General features: G+C 38.2%; 1 protein-coding gene across 3 annotated transcripts in view; it reads left to right on the top strand.

Annotated features, from left to right (window-relative positions):
* Positions 1-2,704: 2,704 nt before the first annotated feature.
* Positions 2,705-24,415, top strand: part of PICALM (phosphatidylinositol binding clathrin assembly protein) — a 65,212-nt gene continuing 43,501 nt past the window's right edge. The window contains exon 1 of one of the 3 annotated variants that reach the window (XM_057364061.1): positions 2,705-3,025. In XM_057364061.1, coding sequence (XP_057220044.1) covers positions 2,896-3,025 — 130 coding nt within the window. In that variant the 5' untranslated portion in view covers positions 2,705-2,895. The remainder of the gene's footprint in view (positions 3,026-24,415) is intronic. The other 2 variants (XM_057364062.1, XM_057364063.1) reach the window with 2 other exon arrangements.

Genomic DNA, 24,415 nt, shown 5'->3' with positions numbered 1-24,415 from the left:
GCCATTAGCAGATATGCCCTCAAATCCTTGGTAATGAGCCTGCATCAGTTTATCACCATTGCTCAGCTTTGTCCCTCACTAATTTTATGCCTCAGATGGGCTGATTTTAACAAACTTGAAATTCAGCCAAAACACCTGGTTTACATCTGAAGCTATTTCTGATTAATAGTGCCCCCAACTCACAGCTCTCTTGATACTGTACAGTAATATGAAGCAAGGAGGAAGGGCATGCATGCCAGCAGCACTGGAACACCAAATCACCCTGGTGTACTGCAGGCATTACCGTGTGGCAGGGACCTCAAAGAGTGGAAATGACACTGTTGCAAGAAAATGATATACGTAATAAATTACTGGTCAGGCTGAGGCAAGGTTTTCAGCACTACACAAAACACATGGTAAGAAACAGCTCTGTTGGCTTCTTTGTCCTTCCAGGATAGCTGAATACCAGTGAAATACTGACAATTTTGGGGAGCTTGTGAATGCAAGATACAGGATTTTCACAGGAGCTAGATCTAGATTCTGGAAGAACTTTTCACAAGAGAAAAGAATGCTGTTTAGGTTTGCTGCTTCACTAAATATAGGACTCCTATCTCTGTAGTAGTTTCTCTTGAGATATGTACTCCTTTCTCATTTCATTCTCAAGCACACCCAGGCACACAAACAAAAACAAATGAGTTATATACTAATCAAACTTGTTTTCTTCAGGTTGGAAAGGAAAAGAGATCATATTTTGATTTCAATTTCCAAATCTTTGGGAGGTGCTCAGATTTTATCTATCACAATGCTTCAAGCACCACGCTGTAATGGTATCAAGTGTCTCCCAAGCAATTAAAAAGCAGCAAACAATTATCAAAATACATTTTGCTATCACTTCTGTCTCCCATTTCTGTATCTGAACAAGCCTTACAAGCAGAATTTTTAACTGTGGAATAAAACTGTGAGGTTTCTGTGCACAAGAGCTGTAAAAAAGGCAAAATTTATTTTTGGTTTTGGACCTCTAAGATCGAGGTCACTTTTTGTTCCCTTAGGAATGAGATATTTTGTCCAAATCTGGTCTCAGTAACTCCTAGAGTCACAAGCTTCCTCTGTTTGGATTGTTTCACAGTTCTTGGAGAAAGTGATGGGCATCATGGAGCCTAATTTACTCAGGCCAATTCCATGGAGTTTCTCCAAATAGCAGTTTGAAATGGGGTGTTGAAATCCAGGTCCTAGMTGGAGTTAGCACAAAAAATACCAGTGTGTGTTGCTGTATCAGTAGCCTATAGCAGCCTCTGTGTTTTCATGGTGTGAAGCTTTATGCTAAAGCTGTCTTACGGAGTCTGCTGCTGTATACATCAGTGATTTATCTCCCCAGCATGGATAGTTCAGAAGGAGCCAAGAAACACAAATACAACAGTATCCTCAAAGAGCTTGGCATTAAGAAGAGAACAAATTCTACATGTTGCAAGCCTTCCTTACACACACACAAATGGCATTATTTGGGTTCAGCTTTCACCAGATGTTCTTCCTCTGACACCAATTTTCCTTATGCATTGTAAGCAGATGATCCTACTCATACATCCTGTCAAGCAGACAGAGCTGAGTATCATTTGTATACTGCTTCTCTTTAAGTTGCCCAATAAATATTTCAGTGGCTTCATGGATGGGGGACAGTTACAAGACAGTTTCTCAGGAGGCACTTCTGGAAGAGGAAGAGCTTTGTCTGCTGGAATCCTGCGGTTTTGCTGTATTATTCACTGCTGTGTGTGTGGGGAGGAAGAGAAGAGCCCTGTTGCAACGAGTAATGGAAGTTGCAGATYGGGAGGCTGGGGCAGCGCTTTGGCAATGGGCCGTAGGAGGCAAGGACGCCAAATATCTGCTCCTCGCTATCTGCCGCTGCGATAGAGGTAACCAGCTCTACAGCTGCAGGGACCTGGCTGGGAGCAGGCACCTTAGCAACAGTTTCTAACTTTATCAAGAGAAACTAAGTAACTTCGAACGAAATCCCAGGCGGCCGAGAACAGAGACACCGACTGAGTCCAAGAAGTATTAGCTRGTAGCAGAATAGTGGGAGCTAATCATGAAAGACCTGAAAACCACCAGTGTTTTTACGCTGGCCGTGATGTACATTCGAGAAATTGTTGGCGAGCTTTCAAACAAAAATAACTCAGAGGAGAAGCCCCAGCGCAGCAACCAGCCGGCTCCGAACCCCTCGCTGCCTGCGAACAGATTTTTTTTTCCCTTTGCGCTTTCCTTCGCCTAAAGTGACACCGAAGGAGTTTCCACAAAAACTTTCCATGCTGAGAAATACAAAATTACTTCCTTCAGGAGCGGAGACACCCGCGACCCGCTCCATGGAGGCTTTACTCGGCGCTGAACCCGAACAGGGGCCAACCGAACCTCCCGCGGGGAGCCTGCCCAGAGGACCGGGAGGTGCCCAAAGGGAAGGGAYCCCAGGGGCCGGGGAGGCTGCCCGGGGGAAGGCAGCCGGGGGAAGCGATGGCGGGCTGAGGGAGCGCTCCCGCCCTGCCCTCGCCCCGCGGCGCTGAGGGGGCGGCGCGTGTCACGCGGGCGGGGCGCCGGGCGGTCACGTGACGCGGGAGAGGCCCGGCAAGGCCCGAGGAGGAGCTCGGCCGCCGCCATTTTCCTGCGGCGCCCAGTGCGTGTCCCTGTCCCCGGCCGGGCGGGCGCGCAGGGGGAGGGGACGGCGGCCGGGGGAGGGGGGCGGGAGGAGGAGGAGGAGGAGGGGTCCCTGCTCGGGTGACAGGTCCGTCCCTGAGGGCGGAGCGGGGGCCGCCTGCGGCACGGCGGGGTGAGGAGCCCGCGCAGCTCCATCCCCCCGGCGACTCCTCCCGTCCCGGCCCCTGAGGAGGGAGCGGAGCCGCGCTCGGTTCCAGCGCCGCCAGCGAACCCGCCATGTCCGGCCAAAGCCTCACCGACCGCATCACGGCGGCGCAGCACAGCGTGACCGGCTCGGCCGTCTCGAAAACCGTGTGCAAGGCCACGACCCACGAGGTCATGGGCCCCAAGAAGAAACACCTGGACTGTGAGTACCGGGAGGGGACGGCGGCCCGAGGGCTTTGCCCGAGCGTCCCGCCGAGAAGCGGGATTGCCCGGCCTGTCCCGCGGTCCCGCTGAGGGGCTGCCGCCCATCCCACCGGCCTCATGGGGACGGGAAACCTCCTCAGGCGGAGGAACGCGGGGTTTCAGCGTAGGGCATTACCGGAGGGCGGGGGCGTAGGGTCGGGGACGTGGCGATGGAGAGCTTGGGAGAAGCTGTTCAGTGTATATGATCTCCAAAAGGGGCCTTGCCAGCTCTTCCCTATACACAGGGCCCTGGACAATGTAGGCTTCTGAAGGACAGGACCTACCCCATACCCCTTTCTTCGGGAGAGASAGAACCGTGGAGGCCAGGCAGAGGACTGGGCTGCGATTTCCTTACTAATTTGTCTCATTTGCGTCTTGATAGGGCAGCATTCCCGCATTCTCTAGAAGAGGCGCAGGAGTTTCAGGAAGGAATAGCTGATCAATTATCTTAATTATTTTCCAGGTAGTCTGCTAGGGGAAAAAAAAACAACCACCTTCTCTAACACTCAAGTAACTCTACCACGCAGGAAAATGTGTGAATCGAGTGTTTGAAGGGCAAATCTCTCTCAGTAACATATTCTTAGTGTTCTTTCTCRTTTGTCTCATTCAGTTGGGGAGATGTATCTAAGAGGACTTCTTTAGAACTTCAGTACCTGATGTTAACGTATGATACAGGGTTTGGCCATTTTTCAGCCTCTATTAAGAATAGATCAGAGGTGGGAAGGCTTAAAAGGTTTTCTGTCAACTCTYATCCATCCAGGTGATTTTGAAGAGAATGATGATCACCAGAGTTCATATTAGTGTCTTCCASTAAGCTGTAAGGTCCCAGGACTGAGGAAGTTCTTGGTTTGAATACCTGATTATCTTGCATCTGTTTATTCTAGGCCTTTTAAGGACATTCCCCCACTCCCTTTCACTTTCCCAAATACATAATGAAAGATATTGGAGAGATTTGTGTGTCTRTGCCTTCTATATGTGTGCTTTCTCCCTTGCTCCCACGTACGTCTGTGAGAAGATTGAGTCTTCACGTGTCTTGAGTTTGTGCCTTCTGAATTGCTCTGTATCCAAATGAGAACACCAGAGGATAGTAGTAGGGTTGATCGTACTGTAGTTCTTTCTTCTTTCCACCAAACTGTGTCCCTRTTAAAGGTTTAAGAAATTCTTGTTTTGCCACTACCTGAGAAAGATGTGATCAATTTTTAGGGTAGCCCCAGAACAGCTGCCTCTGTTTCTTCTTGGTATTCCCTCATTCATTTAATCTTTTGCCTGAAGATGATAATAACTGAGTGGCCTTGGGTTTTTTTTTGTTAGTTAAGGGTATCAGAACACTGAGGAAATCTTTGGGCTTTGAGTAACTTACTGGCAGATAGAGAAACACCTTGTCATATGGCATATGCATGAAATCGTGATGGTACTGGATTTCACACAGCAGAAGTGAGGCTTTCTGGAAAACAAACTTTGTTAGATTTAGCCTATAACAGTGCTCTAAAAGTACAGTTTCACTAATAAGGCATTTAGGAACTGAATTGCTTTGTGGTATAGGCTCTGTAGAAAAGAACATCAAGCTGGCCAGAAAACTGCTCTTCAGGGATGTGTATATGTAAAAGCGTGATGTTCTGAACCGGCTGCTGGGGGACAACCTAATTAACACCTCCAGAGCACTGCTGCAGAAAGGTGCCTGGACTTCAGTAGAAAGCTATCTGGTAGTTGCTGGATGAGAAGACCATTTCTGTGTTTTTCTTTTCTACTCTAGACTGTCAGGCRTTTTAGTTTCTGCCTCTCTCTAAGAATTCTTCTATCAGAGCAAAGCAAACTTTTTAAAATTAGTTTTACTACTAGTCACTCTTTTTTAATGATTAAAATAGATCATGGATAGATGTTTTGTATGCTACCGTAATATGTTTGTTAGAMGTCGCTGTTCCTGATATCAGGAAATGACACATGTTTTTGTATTTTGAACATTTTCTTTGTTCAGACCCTTTATGGTTGTATGCTTTAAAATAAATATTTTTTACACAAGCTGTGACTCAAGTCCCACTTAGGAAGATATGTACAAATAGTTCATTTTACAACAAACAATTTAACTAGGTAAGTCCTATGAACTTACCAATATCTCATTTGTGAATGACARTGTACCAGTCTTCATAGGCAACATGCCGCTTAAATATTTTTCTGATTATTGTTTGTTGTGATAATACAGTTAAAACTTACTTTGTCATAGGGTGTGATTTCCATGTGTGGTTAAGTTGAGTTTTCATATATTGTCTGTAAACAAGTCTGAGTTTTGCAGCATTTTCTGTGTCCATGACATGCATTCTTGTTTATGTGGTCTCTGTATTTCTTATAAGAACTCAAGATTTCTGTTTGTCCTGTTACTGACACTATTTCTTCATTAAGCTTGAGCTGTCATGACACATTTAAGCAGCTCAGCCTCATGTTAACTCGTATAAATGGAGGGAAATCTGACATAGATACTCATGCACGTGATTATTCCTGTCCTTATTTATCTTGGTGTGTATGGATTTTCAAAACTGAAGTGCTCTCCCTCCTAGGTTTGTATATTACCTCTGTATTTCACTCAGTGATGGTTGTCTTAATCAACAAAGGTAAAAAGGCATTCTTTTCTTAGCCCATGATGATGAAAACATAATATACTTCAAAGAATGCTCTTTCTCTCCCATTACAAAGCTTAGTTGTTTGTTTGGTTTGAGGGAGGAAGACTTCTAATTTACAAATGGACATGGTTTATGATGGGTAGTAACATCATCTTGAGACTGTGTACTTGAATTAATGATTTTTTTTTCTTCTGTTTTGAAGATCTAGCCTTAGAGCTGGATTAAGGATTCTGTTTGATAATATAGGTGTTGCTGGTGTTGTGATGAATTACTTGTTTTATGGAAATCAGTCAGTTTTAATAGTCTTGGAACCTTCAAAGCATAGTTCATGAATTTCTTTTATGGGAAACCTAGTTTCACTAGTACTTTGTTCCAGTTTTCACACCTATCTGAGCAGTGGGATCTCTAAACCGATTTGTGGGTTTWACTTGCTCACTGAGATTGGAACAGCCCTTTCTTTCTAGTTAGCTTCTTGTCCCATGTTGACTGCTGGATAGTGATGCTAAGAACAAGTTCTTTAGGTTGTTTGAATATAAATGGTGCTGGAAAACTTGTTGCCAGTTTTCATTCCTCCTTTACCTGATTCTGAGGGGGAGGTRTGCTTGTGTGTGTATGTGTGGTGGACAATTAGCATTAGGAATACTGGAAGTTAATGCCAAGGGTCAGTTCAGTGTAACTGCTGTAGCACCAATAGCTCAGTAGCATAAAAATGTGTACATGTGCATGTTGTGGAGTGTACTTAAAACAGCCTTGTTGTGATACACATTTAGGGTTGGCCTCTTGAATGAGCATGGTGTAGTAACCCTATCTGCTTGTAGCTAATGGAGTAACACTCTTTAAAAGAGAATGTGGATGGATGAGTTGGAAGGATGTTGCCATGCTGCAATTATCCATTCTTAACAGGAAATCTCTCTATAATTAAGTGGAGTGTTATTTCCTTGATTTCTTATTGTGAAAGAAAATGTGTATTTTTAAGGAAGACAGTAAACCAGAACCCTGCCCTGTGTTGGGTAGGTGTCTGTGAGAAGCTGTGTAAGTGAAAGTAAACTTGAAGGAGATTGTGGGGAACTTAATTCCTAAGTCCCTAGTGTCAGCTGCTTCTGTTTTGTCTAGAAGCTACTACTAGGACAGAGAAAAGTCCAGCTAAAGACTTGCTTCATGTCTGCGCTGGRKACAGCTTCTGTTTCAAAATGAGATAGTTCTACAAGTAACCCTCTTTGTACCGAGGGACAAGGATCATTGCTTGTCCCTGTATCATCACCCAAGAGATTTGTAGAAAAGCTGGGAAAACCAACAATGTAAGTGTTCACTTGCTTTTACATGCTAAAGTGTGATGACCTGAATTAACTCCTAGTTCTGTGGATACTTTGGAGTTTTCCAGCAGAAACAGATTATCCATGTTCCTTTTATGGTATTGTAGTACTTCAACAAATTCATACTTTGGTTTTGGCAGAATCACCTGAAGTTTCTTGTGGCTTTGCTTCCCATTCTATAATTGACTTAAATTTCTGGAGGCAATCCATTGTTATTTTTGTTTAGAAATGTTCTTTTTAACTGTAATTATTTCAAATATAGATAATTCCATTATTACATTTTTCGTTTGAAGTGTTCTGCTTYCTCTCTGAGTTTTTCTGTGATTCCCTCATCATTTCTTCATTAGCCAACTTTCTTACTTTTTACTAGAATTCTTTTGGAATATTTGTCCGTGCCTTTTAGTAGCATATGAGAACTATCATACTACTCCTGGCTGCCAGAGGGACAATTTTCTACCACAGCTGCTCATTTGTAGAAAGAAYAGCCATTTAGTTGTGCAGCTGTTGTTTTATTTTACTTAGCCTGAAGCAGTATTCTACTTCGATGAAGTAAGAGGCAGGAGCTAAGGAGGAGAAGCTCTAAGACACCTGCAATCATCTTCCTGGGAGTCTTCATGCCACCATTGTTTCTCATTAGCTGTGATTATTCAGGTGTCATGTAACTTTGGGCTATAGCACTAGTTGAGATATTCTTCTTGTTATTTTTTTTTTAATGGTGCAGTCATCTCTTGCATCTTCTAAAAGGGACGCTTGGGAAAAGCATTCTTTTGCAGCTCAGCCTGTGACCTAATGATCTATTTCAGTCTTCAGTTCCTAATCCTAAAATCAGTTTTTGATTTGTAGATACGAAAGTTTTAAGTTTTCCCTAATGACTTGGCTTATAGGGTAGTGGTAGTTTGGTAGAGATGACTTATCCAACKTAGAATTTAAAACTTCCCTGTTTTTGTGTATGTTGCCTTATGTAAAGTATGTGATCTATTTATGGAAGAATTCTGGGAAGGTTCACTTATAAAATGTTACTGACATGTTGCCTCCCTAGAAAATGCAACATTATTTCTGAAGCAGAGATACCTTCTGTATTTGAAAGGTTAATTTTTAAGCAGCTTTCTTAAATTGAAATTTCTCAGTATTGTTAAAATATTTTCAAACATCTCACACATCATTTAATGCATTAAAATAGCATTATATTGTGCCTTACTACTGGTAGGATATTGCACTTTTATTTTCTGTAGACTGTGAAGTAGCTGTTTCTTAAGCAAGATAGAAGAAATAAAGTAAGAATTGTAAATGACTTGTTTATAAAGTCTTGAAGCCCTCTACTGGGGCTGTTATTTAATATTTTCAAATAGTTTGTGATACAAGTTTAAAGCAATAATCTCAAGTATGTGTACTTACTTTTGAGTATTTCAGCAAACTCTTCTGCTGCAAACTTTGCTTTTTGTTCATGAGTGTGAATTTAACCATTTAGATTTTCTTCTGGTCAAAATCTTAACTCTGGAAGTAGCTGTAGTTTAGAGTTTAATATTACGTTGCAAAGATTTGGATATGAGAGAGATTTTATTGCTGATTATATCTGCAGCCAGTTAGAAGCAACCAACAGGTAACTAACAAAAAGGAATCCAATCAATTGGGAAGAAACTTCTGTTGCTAAAGAATTGTTAGGTTTTATAGTTTCCRTGCTCTTCTGGCTGTTTTCTCCATTGTGAAATATGAGCGTGAGTGGGCAGGTTATGAACTCTTAGTAACTTCAAAGTGACTGTATCCTTCAAAGCTTGAAGAATAAGTACTGTTCTACTTTGTATTTCACCCCTAGCTTAAATCAGAGCTTTATCAATTAGCTGGTCGTTTCTAAACCTAACAATAATGTTAGCMAATTCAGTGCTAAGGTGTGGTGGTCTCAAGTCTACTAACAGTAAATCCAAGTTATGAGTAATATGTGACAAATTGGGTATTGGGATTTGAGAAATTAGGGAACTAAGCTGTATTTAACTGTGTCAGAATAACTTAATGAAGTTAAGCGTTTCACACAGATTTAGCAAATACGCTGGATTTTCTGACTGTGGCTAAACATCTCCTGTGCTATTTTGCTAAAGGAGCTTTATTAAAGTAATACTTATCTGGATCATTTGTAATATTGTACAAGGGTAAATTAGGATTTTAAAAGTTGTATCTCAAAAAAGAGGGTGTAAATTTACTAGATCTATGCAGAAATTTGACTTGGGCATGCTAATTCACAGAATGAAGTATGAGAGAATTTCCTGAAGTGAACAGTGGTGGCATAACGAGAAATACTGAGATTTTTCTGCAGGTCATGACATAAGTAGTCTACATTAAAATTAAAAAAACTTCATAAGGTGGGGATTATACTCATTCTGAGCTCTCCTATAATTTCATTCATGCCAATGTTAATTTACAGAGAAGTTCTCCACATAAACTCCTTTTTCCTTTTCTCCTGAAAAAAAACACTTTTGAAATCTTAACTTGCTGTCCTTTATTGCTTCCTCCCAAGGAAGCAGTCCTTCAGTCACAACATTCGTATGCTCCAGCAGTGGTGCCATTCTAGCAGGAAGGATTCTTTCGCTGATGTGGGAAGTGAGAAGTTTGCATGGGTTGAAACTGCTCTGGTATTTCACATATTTACTCTAAATATGGTGCTTGCAGTAGCATCTTGCCCTGCTATTCCAGTTGCTGGCTGTGTGTTGTGGCATCAACAAAGTGTCTGTATAGTTTGTAACCTTTCTCGATTTTTTAAATGTTTAATTTAATAAAATGTAAAGCTCATATTGTGAATCCTTAGTAACACTGCTTCCTAGTTAAATAATCAGTGTATAAACAAATTTTCCATGTTAAAAACTTGTAAAAAAAGGATGTTCTTTTATCCATTTGTAAAAAGGTTATAATGAGGTTTGTRTCATTCCTTAATTACTTTTGTTCAAAAGTATTCATTTGCACAGTTTAAGCTTCTGAAGTTACCATAGTAAACTAGATTTCAGACCCAGAGTGGGTAACATACAAAATTTTAAATTAAAATCAGGCAACAAAACCATGGACAGAAGTAAACATGTTTTAAATATGAATTTTTAATTTAAAAACTTTTTTTTCCCTTCAGTCTGGCAGTAAATCCACTCAAAGCATCTCTGGTTGTCTGTGAATTGTTACTGTGTCTGCCAAATGAGAAGGTTGAATGTCTTGAGTGTCAAAAAATAGAAATGGGTGTCTTCATGTTACTTGAAGTTCTTAAGGGCTGCTTATAACTTGCTTTGCTGTTCGTAGTGTTTGGGTTTTCCTCGGGTAGATACTGAGCTCTAAAGTGACATGGAAGTATTTCTRTGCTTGTCTTTGCTGTTCACATTTGTGCTTTTTGTCTTGGGTTTAGTTTCGTTATGTAGTATGTCCCTTTCTTTCCCCCCTTCTTCCCATATGTTCAGAAGTTGCATCATCATTTCACCCACATTTGTTTGCAGTTGCACTTGGTTTATTTGGCTGATATCTCCCCTCTTGCTGACAAATGGATCGATATTTAATTGGAAATGGGGTCACACTTGAATTTGATTTATCCCCTTTCCTTCTCTCCCTGCCCAGTATTACCATGATAGTTTCAGCCATCATTGCAACCTGAATTTTTCTGATCAATGGCTGTATTCTGGACCTGACTTTTTATGTGAAGTGTGAAATCTTGTTTGAACTATTGTGATGGTTAAGTCTCCATATAGAGAATAGTGGTRTTATTTGATCAGGTTTAATTCTGTTCCCTTTTCTACTTGCCAGAGGCCACTGGTGTTCATAATTCAGCATGTATGCTGTTACAGAAAGATTAAAAATAACTTTCATTTAAAAATCAGTTTGTTAGGAATATTTACTTGACTATGTATTGCAGCCTCATGCAGTTGTAGCTCACAAAGCTATTCTTCATTTCTGGGTTGATGCAAAACTGGCATCATGAAGTCTTGCTTACTCATGAAATACCTTCATTCCTCTCTCTTACAAGTTTAATGTTTATATAAGGGGTTATGTCAGTTGGTAAGTTTTAGGGCTGAAATTTAGGTGTTTTACTTGCAGTTACTTTTTATTCATCATGAACCACAATTAGTTCAAATCCTAGTTGCAGATAAAAAAGAAAAATGTCTTGACGAGTGAAATTTCTTTACTGTTTAGAATRCACTGGAATCCTTAGGTAGATTTTAATTTTGAATTAATTTGCTGGATGTCTATGTTACTTATCTTTCATTGATATAGACATGCTCTGATCAGCTGATTTTTGTTCAAATGACTGAATTTGGATTTGTTATCCTCTGAATCGTTTTTTCTGTTATATGCTAATAACCTGTTTTAAATTCATTAGGGATTATTTCTCCCTATAATGTTTGTATTTCAGTCATGAGTGTTACAGTATCACCACAGAATAAAATTTAGAGCATCAAAAATACATGGGAAGTGGATTTTAAGCATAGGAATAAAAGAAAGACATGGAAACAAAACATGAACACCTCTGCATTTGTGGGCTGTAGYTATTTCTAATGAGGATATGTAATACATAGTGAGTTGTCACATTTGATTAGCTGTTGAATGGAAAAGCTCAGTATGCACRACTCTTAGCTGTAAGCTGACACACAGGACTAGCACACTGTTTGTTGGGCTTTGAGGGAAAAATGATTGTCTGGATACAGACTTTTATTTTTAGGTTCTTGATAGTTAATAAGGATCTAGTCCAAACTTTTTTCCTGGCCTGTTCAGTTGAAATGCCAGTAAGCCTATCAAATGTAACATAAATTAAGTCAATTTCCAAGAAGGCTACTTTGCATTAAAAATCTGGAATATATGAAGTTTCAGTGCTGATGGAAATCTAAAGAAGATTTTGTGTTAGGTCACAAATACTAGGGAACAGCACAGTTAATTTAGCCTCTGATGCTTGGAATTTCATTGTTATGAATTTGAAGCTCATGCGTTTCTAGGGGCTGCCTTTTTCTCTGGTTCTGCAGGGTTTTTTGCTTTTTGTTTACACACAGTTTATGAGGAGACTTTCTTCATATTTAGTGATCTGTAAGTAAAATACAGTGAGTTGGAGGAGATGCTTTTGTCCTTATTTCAAACTGTTAATGAGGAGTCTTTGTAGACAGGAATGTGGTCTGTCTCTTTATATATACTAGGGCTGACATGAGATGTCTTAACACCTAGTTTTACTATAGCTCCATATTCCTTTTAGCTCTCAGAGGTTTTATGCAATGAACAAATCTTACTTTGAAGCAAATGGAATACTTTTTTTTGTCTTTTTTGAGCTTTTATGAAGCAGTTTAATTTTAAGGATAGAATCTGGCTGAAGGTCTCTTTCTTTTTACTGAAAATGAAAAGGCAGATGTTATTTACTTCTGTTGGCTTTAGTTTATCTTAGAGGCTGTTTGTGATAGGGATATGTCTTTGCTCATGGCAAGTAGAGAAATTCCCATCTGAAAGCTGTGGATACTGAGTTCTTTCTGTATACAATTTCCCTTACCCATCCAGTTTCAAATATAAGAGTTTTAAACTCCATGTTGGCTCTCAAATTTTGTGGAACTTGAAGACTCCATGATCACTAATGAAGTGCTCAGGAACAGTTCTCTAAAACTGAGGAAAGAGGGAAAGAACTGATTTTGATTATATAACTCTGGCATAAAAGCGTTGCTATAAAGAGGGTGTCCTCCCCTTTGTAAGGTCCTTTGCTTTATTTACTGAAATTTGTTAGAGCTTAGTTTACCATCCTTGAAAAATTCAACTTCATTTTCACTTTCCTTTTTAAAGGAAGATTGTTCGTGGATCATCCTGATTTATATCACAGTATATTTTAAAATTTTTGCTCTGAGCAGCTTTGACATGGGCTCTGAGGGATAGTTTTGTTGTGCCCSTGTAAAAAAGTGCTATCCAAATGTGCATTGAAGATGTATTTGGGATGAGCCAGGGTGAGTTTTGTTTGGTCAGAGAGCTCCAAATATCTCATGGGAGATGTTAGTCTAAATTGAAAAAGGAAGTAAAAGCTAAATTAGGCAGGCATTTCCAACATTTCTATTAATAGAATGGAAGAATTTAGCAGTACTTTTGCTTGACTGCCTCCCTTCATGGAAGAGCTGAACACTCACAGTACATGAGTGTCAGTTTAAACGGTTTTGTKGTGATACCTTTTTATGGCTAGAAAGGTTTTGGGTTTTTTTAAGCTCTGTATTCTGCGTTATCCAGTTTTCTAAGAATTCATGTCAAAATCTGATCCTGTTTTGGCCAAAAGAAAAGGTATGAAAGGGGCTGTTAGTAACAGGTCTCCTTTAATGAGTTCACCTACTTTTGAGTGTGAAAAGTGAAATAGATGGTACTGAATTAATGGAACTTGCATTAGACTGTATGCAAGAAGTTCTCTAAATCCATGTGTCTTGAACTTTCCTTCTTGCTTAAAAAATACTAGTTTATAAAGGTATGACACTTTTTTAACCAAAATGACTATGATTTTGTATGCTACCAAATACGTTGACATGGAAGGAGCAGTTTCCTATTTTTTGTTGCRCTTCGTTCTCCTATTGCTGACGGGAAAAATGAAGATTAGTCTCACTTACGAGTAGACAAAAGTAATGTAAAAATGTCTGGTGTGCAGAGTATTTTTTTTGTTTGTCAGTATAGAGAAAGATGAATCTCAGACACATTGTGCAAAAATGTGTTCAGGCTGTTTCGTATAACACCAGAGAGTKGATCTCTGAGATACCAGCTCAAGTATTCAAGTGTGTAAGCTTGTGCTGGTCTGTGATTTTCTGACAGTCACTTTGTACGAGAAGGATGGTGTTTGATTTTCACTGAATGATATATATTTGAAGTTTGAACCTTTGCTGCTTTGATAATTCAAATAATTCAGATAATTTGTCAAGAATTTCTTTTTTCTTTAAGAAAATATATTACATGATGTATTAGTAAWATAGTCTAAACTTGGTCCTCCTTTATCTGTTAACTGAGATTTTGTAGGGAAATTTTTGCAGCAACCTTTGGGCAAGTGTTTTTAGTTCCTATTAGTTTTAGTTTTTAGTTGAGGGTTCCTATTTTGAGGTTTACCAGCTTCTTTTATAGAAAACTACAAGAATAAAAGTATTCCTCAGCACAGCTGCTTCATAAAATCTGTGTTTTGTTTTGCTACTTGTTAGCTGCATGATTTTATTGTCTTTGCCTGGACTACAGTCAGCTGGGCTGTAGTATAATGTGTGAAAAGTTTATTCATGGTAAGAATAAGTACTAGCCCATAGTAAGATGATGGGTTGAAGCTTATCATCTGAGATTTTCTGCAATAACTGAGCATCATCCTATTTATAAGGAAAAGCATTAGCAATGTTTTGTAATAAAAAGTATTGATTAAAAAAATGTAATTAATTTGGACTTCCTTCTGTTTATTGTGTGCCAGAAAAGGACCATTTGTAGTATTTTTATGTACTGGGCTTTTGATACTTTCTACATATTACTTTCTACATAAATTACTTAGTCATTTTTGCATCTCTGTGATGCTGGAAGAGCATGATGTAATAATCAAACCATTGTTAGAACATGACTTGAACGAYTTTGGTCTTAGGTGCAAAAATTTCCCAGTTTTTTTCTCTTTATCAGGTTAATTCTGCAAATCTGTAAGTACATGAAAAGCAAGTAAATGTGGAGTGTTGTTTTTTAACCAATATACTACAGGGGCAAAAGGACCTGTGGTAGATACTGACACACCTTTAGACTTTCTTGACACTACGGCTGTTTTGTACAACATGCTAGCATGGATTCTTGATGAAACGAAGTGCATTTCCRTACAGTTACAAGTCTGGGTTTTGGTTGTTTTTTTTTCCCAGTAGTTCATAAGACAACCCTTTATTGTAGAGGTTGATACCTACCAAGAAATATGTTCTACCATACATCAGTTATATGCATCTTCATCAGCAGTTTCAGCACCGGTGGAGGTAGGCAAATACAGAGGCATAACTCCTTTAACTTAAATACATGCTTCCTGACAGCTGCCAAAGGCATGCAGGAAAAATGTGCTATTGCTCAGAGTTAGATTTTGCACAAGGAAATCTAATTTCCCAAGTCTTATTTTAAAATGGGAGAGAATAACAGATATTCCAAACAACTTTACTGGAGTAGGACTTTTGAGCTATTGAAATGAGACAAGTATTGAAGTAGGAAAACCTTAGATCTGATGGCTTTGATTTTCTCTTATCTTTGGGTTTGCCTATTAAACTGTCTAAAGATACAGTACTGCTGTTCAAAGGGGAAATAATGTGAATTACATGTGTGTGATTAATTCCAAAATAACAAATATCTTGAGAATTTTTTGGCTTGAAGATCTGTTCAGTGAGATGTGGTGGCAGGAGGTCAGGTTAGTGTTGTGCTCAGTAGTTTCAGTTTCATTGAGCTCCACAGTGATGGTACATCATTACTACAAAATTGCTTTCTGGCGTATCTTTTAGAATAAAGGAMCGTGGATGGTAAACATCTAAGAAACATCTAAATTACACTTGTGTTGATTATATATTTAGAAGAGACATAGGTTTAGATTCAGAAAGTGCTAAAAGTGTTTGCTGTGTGTGAAGTCTGGTGCCTTCTGTTAGCTCATCTGTAATGCAGGACTAAGGAAGTCACAGATATTGTAAGGTGGCATGGGCTCAGAAATCTGGGGTTGTTCAGCGTAGACACAAGAAGGCTTTGGGGAGACCTCACTGCAGCCTTCCAGTACCTGGAGGGGCTTGTGGAAAAGGAGAGAGAGGGTCTTTTTACATGGGCAGATAGTGATAGAACAAGGGGAAATAGCTTTAAACTGACAGAGGGCAGGTTAAGATTGGATACTGTGAAGAAATTCTTTACTCAGAGGGTGGCRAAGCAGTGGAACACATTGCCCAGAGTGGTTGTAGATGCCCCATCCCTTCAAATGTTCAAGACCAGATTCAATGGGTCTTTGAGCAGCTTGACCATGAGTGGCATCCCTGCTGTAGTGGAGTGTTRGAAGTAGATGATCTTTAAGATCCTTTCCAACTTAAACTGTTCTATGCTTCTGTGATAGGTATTTCGGCTGTTTTCGGGTGTACTTTTTAACAGATACCTGAATGCTGTATCTGCCAGGGAAGTTAAAGCTGAGATTAGGAGGGTTAAATGCTGAATGAAACCCTAGTTAAATTAAAAGCTTACCTTCTAAAAAAAAATAGAAGTTGTCTTGCTGCAGAACTGCCGTAGTGTTGTGCTCATTGAGGATTTTTTGTTCTGTAGTGTCTCTGTCAATAAAATTGATTCCCTGTTCCTGTAGGCTGCCAGGTAAGGCATTTGTTAGTATTTTGCTTGCATCCAGGRAGTATCCAGAGCAGGTTGTGTACTATTGCCAGTACAACGGCAGCTTGTACAGCTGTCTCACAAGCCTTGTTTTAAAAACATGTCTGTTAGCACAACTTGKTTTTTATTGTATGGAGGTGTAACGCCTATAGAATATTTGCAGGTTAAATTCCTTTGGAGCAGAAAGAGAGGGCTTTAAGTGCATACTATAATCAAAAACTTGCAGTGTGTGAAGGCGAATAGCTTGGGCGCTATTCCTGTCAGGGAGAGAGAGAGAGAGAGAGAGAGAACAGTGTGGTGACATTCAATGAATGTGGTGATGAAGAGACCTGAGGGTTAATATCTCTGGTGTTGCATACTGATCTCTCGGACATCTATAAACCATGTCATGTACTTTCTCTATACATCTTAAGGTGAACTCATAGGATAAACTCACATATATGCAGACTGCTTGAAATCTTCCTATTTTCACTTGGATATAAAAGCAGTGTTCAAGCTATTCAATTTTCAAAGTAACTGGTCTTCATCAAAGTTAAAATGTTCCACCTAATGCCGTTCATTATGCTTCCGTCCATCCACTATATATGTCTATTCACACTATAAATATTGTATTGGATGCTTAAGTATTTATTATCATATTTAATATAGTTATTCAGTATTATACACTAATATATTAAATATTTATTTCAATATTAAACCAATGGCTGTCATTCAAAATTAAAGCCTCCCCATCTACCTGTCCTAATGTATTCTTAAACAGCCGTGCTCATATCAAACCCTTAAGGTATGTACCTGCCTTCTTGCTTGTCAGAACCTGAAGCAGGGGATGCATCCTCAAGTGTTTGCAGTGATGTACTCTGGAAATACTGATGATATTGAACAAAGGACTATTCATAATTTTATTCATGAATGCATTGAAATTAGCATATGATCAGTGAAAAAGAATATTGGTTTCTCCCTGCTTGAATTAGGCCRGTGGGTTAAATACTCAGATTGAATGTATGTACAGCTTATGCAAGAATTGACATGTTAGTTGGCTGATAAATACAGGCATTTTTCATCTTTTAGTCAAGTATCAACTTTAGAATATGATTCACAGGCTTGTTATTAAGCATGTTTGTAAAGATAGGATCAAGGCTCTAAGTTTACAGATACCTTTCAGTGGGAATAATGTACTAGTGTATGTGTGGGAGCTAATAATTATTTTGGACTAGATTTCATGATAAAATGCTTGTAAAGGGTAGTGTAGGAATTGAATGTGGAGTAAAAGTATTCAGTAGTTTTAGTATGTCTTGCCTGTTTCTCAGTAATTGGGAGCTGAAGCAGTAGTTGGTTTTTTGAGGAAGGATCTAGCCTTAAGAGTGGGTGGCAGATGGAAAATTAATCTCTACAAAGGTAATTAATGTATTTTAGATACTTTTGTATTGAGTAGTATTTTAAGATTTTCAAAGATAGTTCTGTCCTGTTAAAACAACAGATGGGTACAGGTAACAACCATGGGTTTTAGTGTGTTTTTTCTTTGACTCTTGAACTTTGTGGAACAAGCGAGTGCTGCTTCAATAGACTGCTTGCATCACTTTGCCTGCAGTTGGAGGGTACTTAAAGTGGAGAATATGTCTATATGTGGTTCTAATGATGCTTTTTATTAATAATTGGTATGTTGGTATACTTGTGTTAACAGAGAATTGCATTGTCTTGGGAATGTTTGCAGCTGCTCTTCAGACCAAGATTAAAGACCAAGTTGCACTGATAAATTGGAGTAGTGCTCTGTGRATACTTGCAGAGTTCTAAATGTGTAAGGAAGGTGTAAAACTYGAGTCTAAGAGGATTATCTGAATGTGTAAGAGCACTGCACGAATGTTTGGCTCATTTAATTTTCATTATAAACCAGCAGCATGAGAATGTAGGAAAGATGGGCATCCTTCCATATGTCGGTAGAAGAAAGTAATTTCCATTATCCAGCTGGGACACTATATTTAACTATATATAAAAAAAAGTATACATTCATATAAAAATATATATGTATTATGCATCTTTATATATATGAATCAGTGAAACTGTAGAGAATCCAGAGGGGATCAGATTAATTAAGAATACTGTAACRTTAGGAAACATTGAAAGAAAATGATTAATTTTATTAAAAAGAAAACAGTAGTTTTTCCATTGTGTTGAAGGTTTCTATGGAGAGTATRGCTATTCTCTGCTGAGAAGGACAAGGGGGAGTTCCATTTTTAATCTGCATTAGAACATCAGAGTTTTGGGATATTAATCTAAGGAAACTTGGAACTATGGAGGTGTACACTAACCACTAAGGCCAAGGCAGAGGAACAGAAGATGGCTGTAGCGGGATGGTTGAGTAACAGTCACTCATTGATGCCAAAAGTGGGTGGACTTGTCCACTTCCCTTTTTCCTGATATTCTTCTTACTTTTGCATGTCATCATCTCTTCTTGTAGTGGCTTTTGCCAGTTTTGGTCTTTTGTGAGCCATTTTTTATCTTGTAGGGTAATGAAAAAGCTATGCGGTGTTGTGTCACCTCATGTGTCATCCCCATTATCCCACCCATCACCACCATTGAGGTCAGGGGTTTTTTGTGTGTTTTGGTCTGGTTTTCTTTTTCTGAGAARTATGGTTCAGAGAAGTACGCTGGTGCTGACATAACATAAGCAATGGAAGTGTGTGAATCTTAGCAGGCAGAGACAGGAATGGGGACACCTTTTGTGTCATGAGCTGTCCTGAAAACATATGCCATGAGTTACATATCTTATGAATTTGTGTTGGTCTAAGAAAACTAACTTATGTGATGTTTTAAGCTTGCATCAAGCTCTAGGTGAGTTAAGCTATGGTTTGCGTTCAGGCTGAAGAGTAGAAATGTTACTGTAATGTTGTAAGAGTTACCTTGTAGCAGTRACCACAAATGCCAATTTCATTAGCTCCAAGTCTGGTCTGTTGTGGACTCAATAAGTAGTCTCTCCTTATGTACGGAAGGAGAGGAAGAGACGTAACACTGAACGAAATTAATTATTGCTGATAATGATTCCACAATTGGATGTATTTTAAAAGATCATTCCTCAGAGGGATCCAGGCTCCAACAACCTGCATACTTAGTCAAGAGTCTGCAGGAGCTGACTGGAGCTTATATGATGTTCAGAGGTTCTGACCAACATGAATTGTTTTACAGGTCGCTGATCCTAAATGTTTATTCTGCTATGATGATCTGGCAATTCAGGTTATTTTTTTTTTACATTGAGTTTAAGAGAATCAGCTTCTCTTGTCTGAAAGTGTAACATGATTCTTTGCAGAATGAACAAAACAGCCTAAAATTGCCATTTTTTTCCATGGAGAAATGTATTTGATACATGAGCAGATAACAGCAAGAATTACGGTTTTGCTGTGTTCATTTTCTAAACTACTCAAGCTTGTTTATGTGCTGTCAAAGTACACTGAATGCTTGTGTAAATATGGTTGTAACTTTCTGGATTAATGAGACAAATGCACTTGAAAGGAGAATGTTGTATTCACAATCTGTGGCTGGAGCTATTGAGGCAATATTTAGCAGTATTTTAATGTTAGTCCTTAAAATGTGGTGGGGGTACTTGGCAAGTCTAAAGGGAAACAATGTTCAGATCTGTCTTGAGAAATAAATTCTGCAAAGCTGACATAGCCAGACTTGTCATTTCCACTATATTTATAACTGGAGAAGTTTGAATAATCATTATGAATGTTAAATCAAAGAGTAATGTGGCACCTTCCAGTATGTAGGAATTAAGAAAGAGTAAAKAAAAAAAAAGAAAAATCTTGTGACCTACATACATAATGGTTTGAGTTGTGCTTCCCTTATTTTGAACTTCTTTTGCTATTCCATTTACTGATGCTTTGTTTGTTGAGGAATTTTGATAGACACTACGAGTGTTATTCAGAGAATTCTACATTGAGGCAGTTATTCAACTGAACAAATTTTTCCTCTATTTTTTGCAGAAAGTATCTTAGTTTTTACAGTTCTTAAACAGAAGTAGTAAGTTAATCAGTATTGGCATATGAGAAAAATGTAGTTAAGAGATACCTGAGGCAGTAATGCTGAGTTCACTGGGTTACTGATAGAGATTTAACGTAATTTCTAAAAATTCCAATTAGAAATAGCAGTTTTAAGTAGGAGAGAGAACATTATAGTCTTATTTGAATTGGAAGAAAAAGACAAGATGCAACTTGATTAAATGAAAATATAAATCCTTGACTATAGAGTAAGTTATTCAACTTTATAATAAATGATTCTTCATTTTTTCCCTGCTTATCTAATATAAATTTGATTAMATCATAGTTCTTTTTACCGTGGAAAGCTCAGATTAGAATGAGTCTTCTCAGATTTCTTTAACTCTTCCATAATTTTCTGAGTCAGTGTATGTAGCTGTTAAGATGCTGTTATATGCAGAGAAAGAATTGTCAGTGGGAATTGTTATTGTTAATTAAAAAATGTGTGGTCCAGATTTCCTTGTCCACTTTCACAAGGGGACTTGGCTGAAGCTACAGGGCAATCTGATGTAGTAAACAACTCTACTCTAGTAGATTTGGTACAAATGGGCTTATTCAGAAGGGGACAAAAYTAAATGTAGAACAAATAGTGTTTATGACATACTTGGTTTTAAACTTCTAATGCAGGTATTTTATGTTAAGTAGGAAAATACTGAAGCATTCACTCAGTTTTCAAATACATGCTTGTTATGTAATATTGTTCCAGCAGATTAAATATCCTTTAGTGAGTGGTTCAGAATGAAATTTAACATCACTCTGTCTTGCTTGATGACTCCAACATGTCATTTGGGGTTTCTTTGTTTTGGCACAAGCCTAATTTTAGGTTATCAAATGTATCATTTTGAGGAAGAAATCAATTTATAAAAAAATTATAATTTAAGCTGGTTGCATTAATGCTCAGAACTATTTTGAATATTATTTTTAGACAAATTGCTTTGTTCCATAATGAAAAGTACTTACTTACATCCAGAAACTTTCTAATCCCATTTCCCATATTTAAGAMCATGCCCTGTGGAAGAAGTGGGAAATTATTTAGAAAGTTACCATCTGCTTACATTAAGTTATCTGCTTTTAAAGCGTCAGTTAGAATGTTTAGAATCAGATCTGAATGTGTCAGGGCTTGCAGTTATCAGAGCCATTAATCTRTAGAAGTAGATTTTAATTATAGATTTTACATAAAACCTTTCTCTTTTGTTCTTATTTTTGCATTTCTGATTTCTTAAAGTTTTTATATGTTTATATAAAGTTTTTCATGGCATAGTTAAGTCTTCCAAGTATTTAAATATTAGAGAGTGCTATCTATTATATGTTCGATAAATGTTTTCAAAGGGCTTTGCTAGAATAAAACTGATAGGTACTTGTGAAGTCATTTTAATTTTGTTTTTAATTTTGTAACTGGATAAAATTAGAGCAAACTCTTCATAACCATTGTGTCAAAGTGCATGGAAAAAAGTAACCTCTGTAATCCAAAATACTTGTCATCAGCAGCTAGTTGAAAAACTCTTCTTGATACTTTATCGAACTTTTGAAAATAAGGGACTACCTTGATTTGCCAGTTTATTCCAGGAAGGAAGACAATTTGTTACRGAAATTTGAAGAAAAAAGTGCAACTAGGAAAAAATATCTAATATACAGAGGTTAGTTATTTCTAATATTTTATGTTACATTTCACACAAACCACTGGTTAGAAAGACACTTTTAGTTCAGTAAATAACAGAATAAAAACTAACTGTGAAAAACTTTGCTGCTACTGAATTCGGTTTCTCCTTCATTTAATATCTGCTGACAATTGTTACATTAGTGTAACTGGAACATAGTTTTTTTTCTTCGCCCCCACCCCACATAACTCATATTATTCCTCTATTGTGARACCTTCTCAATGTCTCCTGATAAGGAAAGGTGTAGCAGATATGTGCGTTCCCAGAATCTGTAATGGGACTATTTAAAATCAACATGTCTTGTACTTTGGATTCACCAATATGTGTTTAAATATTCCATTATTATTGTATTTCTTTTAACTGAAGAATGTAATGTGTTTAGCTCTTGGCACAATATGCCTACTCATGTTGGATGGACAATATTTCAATTGCCTACTGAAAGGATTAGTCTTTGACATTATATCTATTTTAAAAAATAGCACAACTATCACTAACTTGCAAAATATAACYAATTACTTGCTTATTCTAGATTATATCTGTGGTGTAATAGATTAAAAGGCTATAGCTAACAAGATGGATATCTGTCACTGTTGCTTGACATATTTTGGAGTAGCTGGGGTGTGGGGCACGCTTTCTGGTCTCGTAAGTATCGACCTGAAAATACTTACAAGAGTGAGATTTAGAAGAAGATCTCATTCTTGTAAATATTTTCAGCTTGATACTTATGAATAGAAACATTGTTCAAAATGAGAGATACAGGTAAACCATTGGAAATAATCAGGTATTGCATGTACATGAAGTATGTAATTCTGGCTAATGTTCAACCCAYTTGTCAAGTTACCACAAATGGCACGAACTGAAACTGTATCTGAAACTAAAACTGTTAACAAAAACTGTTTTCAACCCAGTTCCTTATGATCTTACTGTGAATTAATGTGAGTAAGATTCTGGAAAAAGAAATAATATCCTCATTTGGGATACCTTGTGGGGATACCTTCTTTTTTGAGGGGAAAGAAGCCAGTCTTTCATAGCTTTGTTTTAACAGGCTGCCTAGTGCAGAACAAGGGTCTGCACAAGGAGTTAGATCACAGGCACCTGCTGAAAGCACACACGTTCTATGGGGTAATTTGGGGCAGATGCCTTTGATGCTTTATTATCCRGCCTGACTGCCTCGTGTTTGCCGTGAGTCAGGACTCATGATCACTTACCATGGGTTGGCTAATCCACATCTACATGCCTGGTGTGGAGTAGATGCTGCGCTTTATCATTATATCCTTGTAGTAACTACTTTGTGTAGGTGATTGCTGCTTCTTTCTTGGATAYGAGCCTTCAGTCTTGCTCTGCCTTTACTCTACTTTGCACCTTTATACTTCTTTCACCTGGTGGCTATGAATTGTGTAAAGCAATGAATCACTGGGGTCTTCCCTGTAATGAAGGCTGGACAGTTGAAAGTCTTTAGAAGTCTTGGTTCAGAGTGCGAAAATATTATTTTTCTAAGCCTGAGTATTCTGCAGTATTTTACTGTATGTTTTGCAGTAGTTAACTTGAACAGGRTTAGGCAATATGCCTGCTTTGGTACAGGTGCAGTTGCCAATCTTCAAATATTGCTGAAAAATCTGCTGGCAGGACCTTTATTATGATTCCTTGCAAGACCTTTGCTTTGGTGGRAAAAGACCCAAACAGAACTGAATTGTGTGAGTCACTTAGCAGTGAAAGCTTCAATTGTTATAACAAAAAATCTAAACAATATTTAAAAATAAGCTGTWACTGTTTACTTGGAAAATCTAGTTTTGACTCTGAAATCTCTGCTGAAATTTGATATATAATTTAGTGTAGGTAGGTAAATTTTGTTCTCAAACATGTTTTATCAATTACTTTAGTCTAAGGTTTTCAGTCTTTAGGAATACTTGTTGAACTACTCTGTCTGACTTCCTCTTACTTTGTAAGTCTCTTCTCTGTTTTTGCCTGCCTCTGTTCTCTCTTTCCGTAGATGTCACATAGATTTGCTTTAGTTTGGAGGAGACTTCAAGGTTTTTGTACTGAATCCCAGTTTTTAAACCATGCTGAATGTTAACAGATCTGGCTGTTTGYGGGCTCTGGTGTCTGACCATTTCCCTTTTATTTCTCATCCTTTTTCTGTGAATCTCCAAGAAATATCTGACTGTGAAGGTAGCATTTATATTCCCCTTCACTGCCTCCAGCCTTCTGTTTTGCTGGTGGAATAAACCCACCTTCTTCAAGTACTTCTTGTGCATCATGTGCATCGGGCAACCTGGTGGCCTTTCCCTTAGCTGTCCCCAGCTACATCCATGGATATGACTGGGCATTCATTGCTGTCTAAGCTTCCCTCGTATAAATGTCCCAGCCAGCTGCAAGCTTAAGATTCTTGTTGCTAATTTCTTCCTTCTTTGAAATAATAAATGATTTGCAAT

The sequence above is a fragment of the Malurus melanocephalus genome, unplaced genomic scaffold, assembly GCF_030028575.1.
Source record: "Malurus melanocephalus ecotype Western Australia unplaced genomic scaffold, MMel_1.1 scaffold_34, whole genome shotgun sequence".
In the NCBI taxonomy this organism is placed as follows: Eukaryota; Metazoa; Chordata; class Aves; order Passeriformes; family Maluridae; genus Malurus; species Malurus melanocephalus.
Note: the sequence above shows the minus strand (reverse complement) of the source record. Positions and strands in the feature narration are given on the sequence as shown.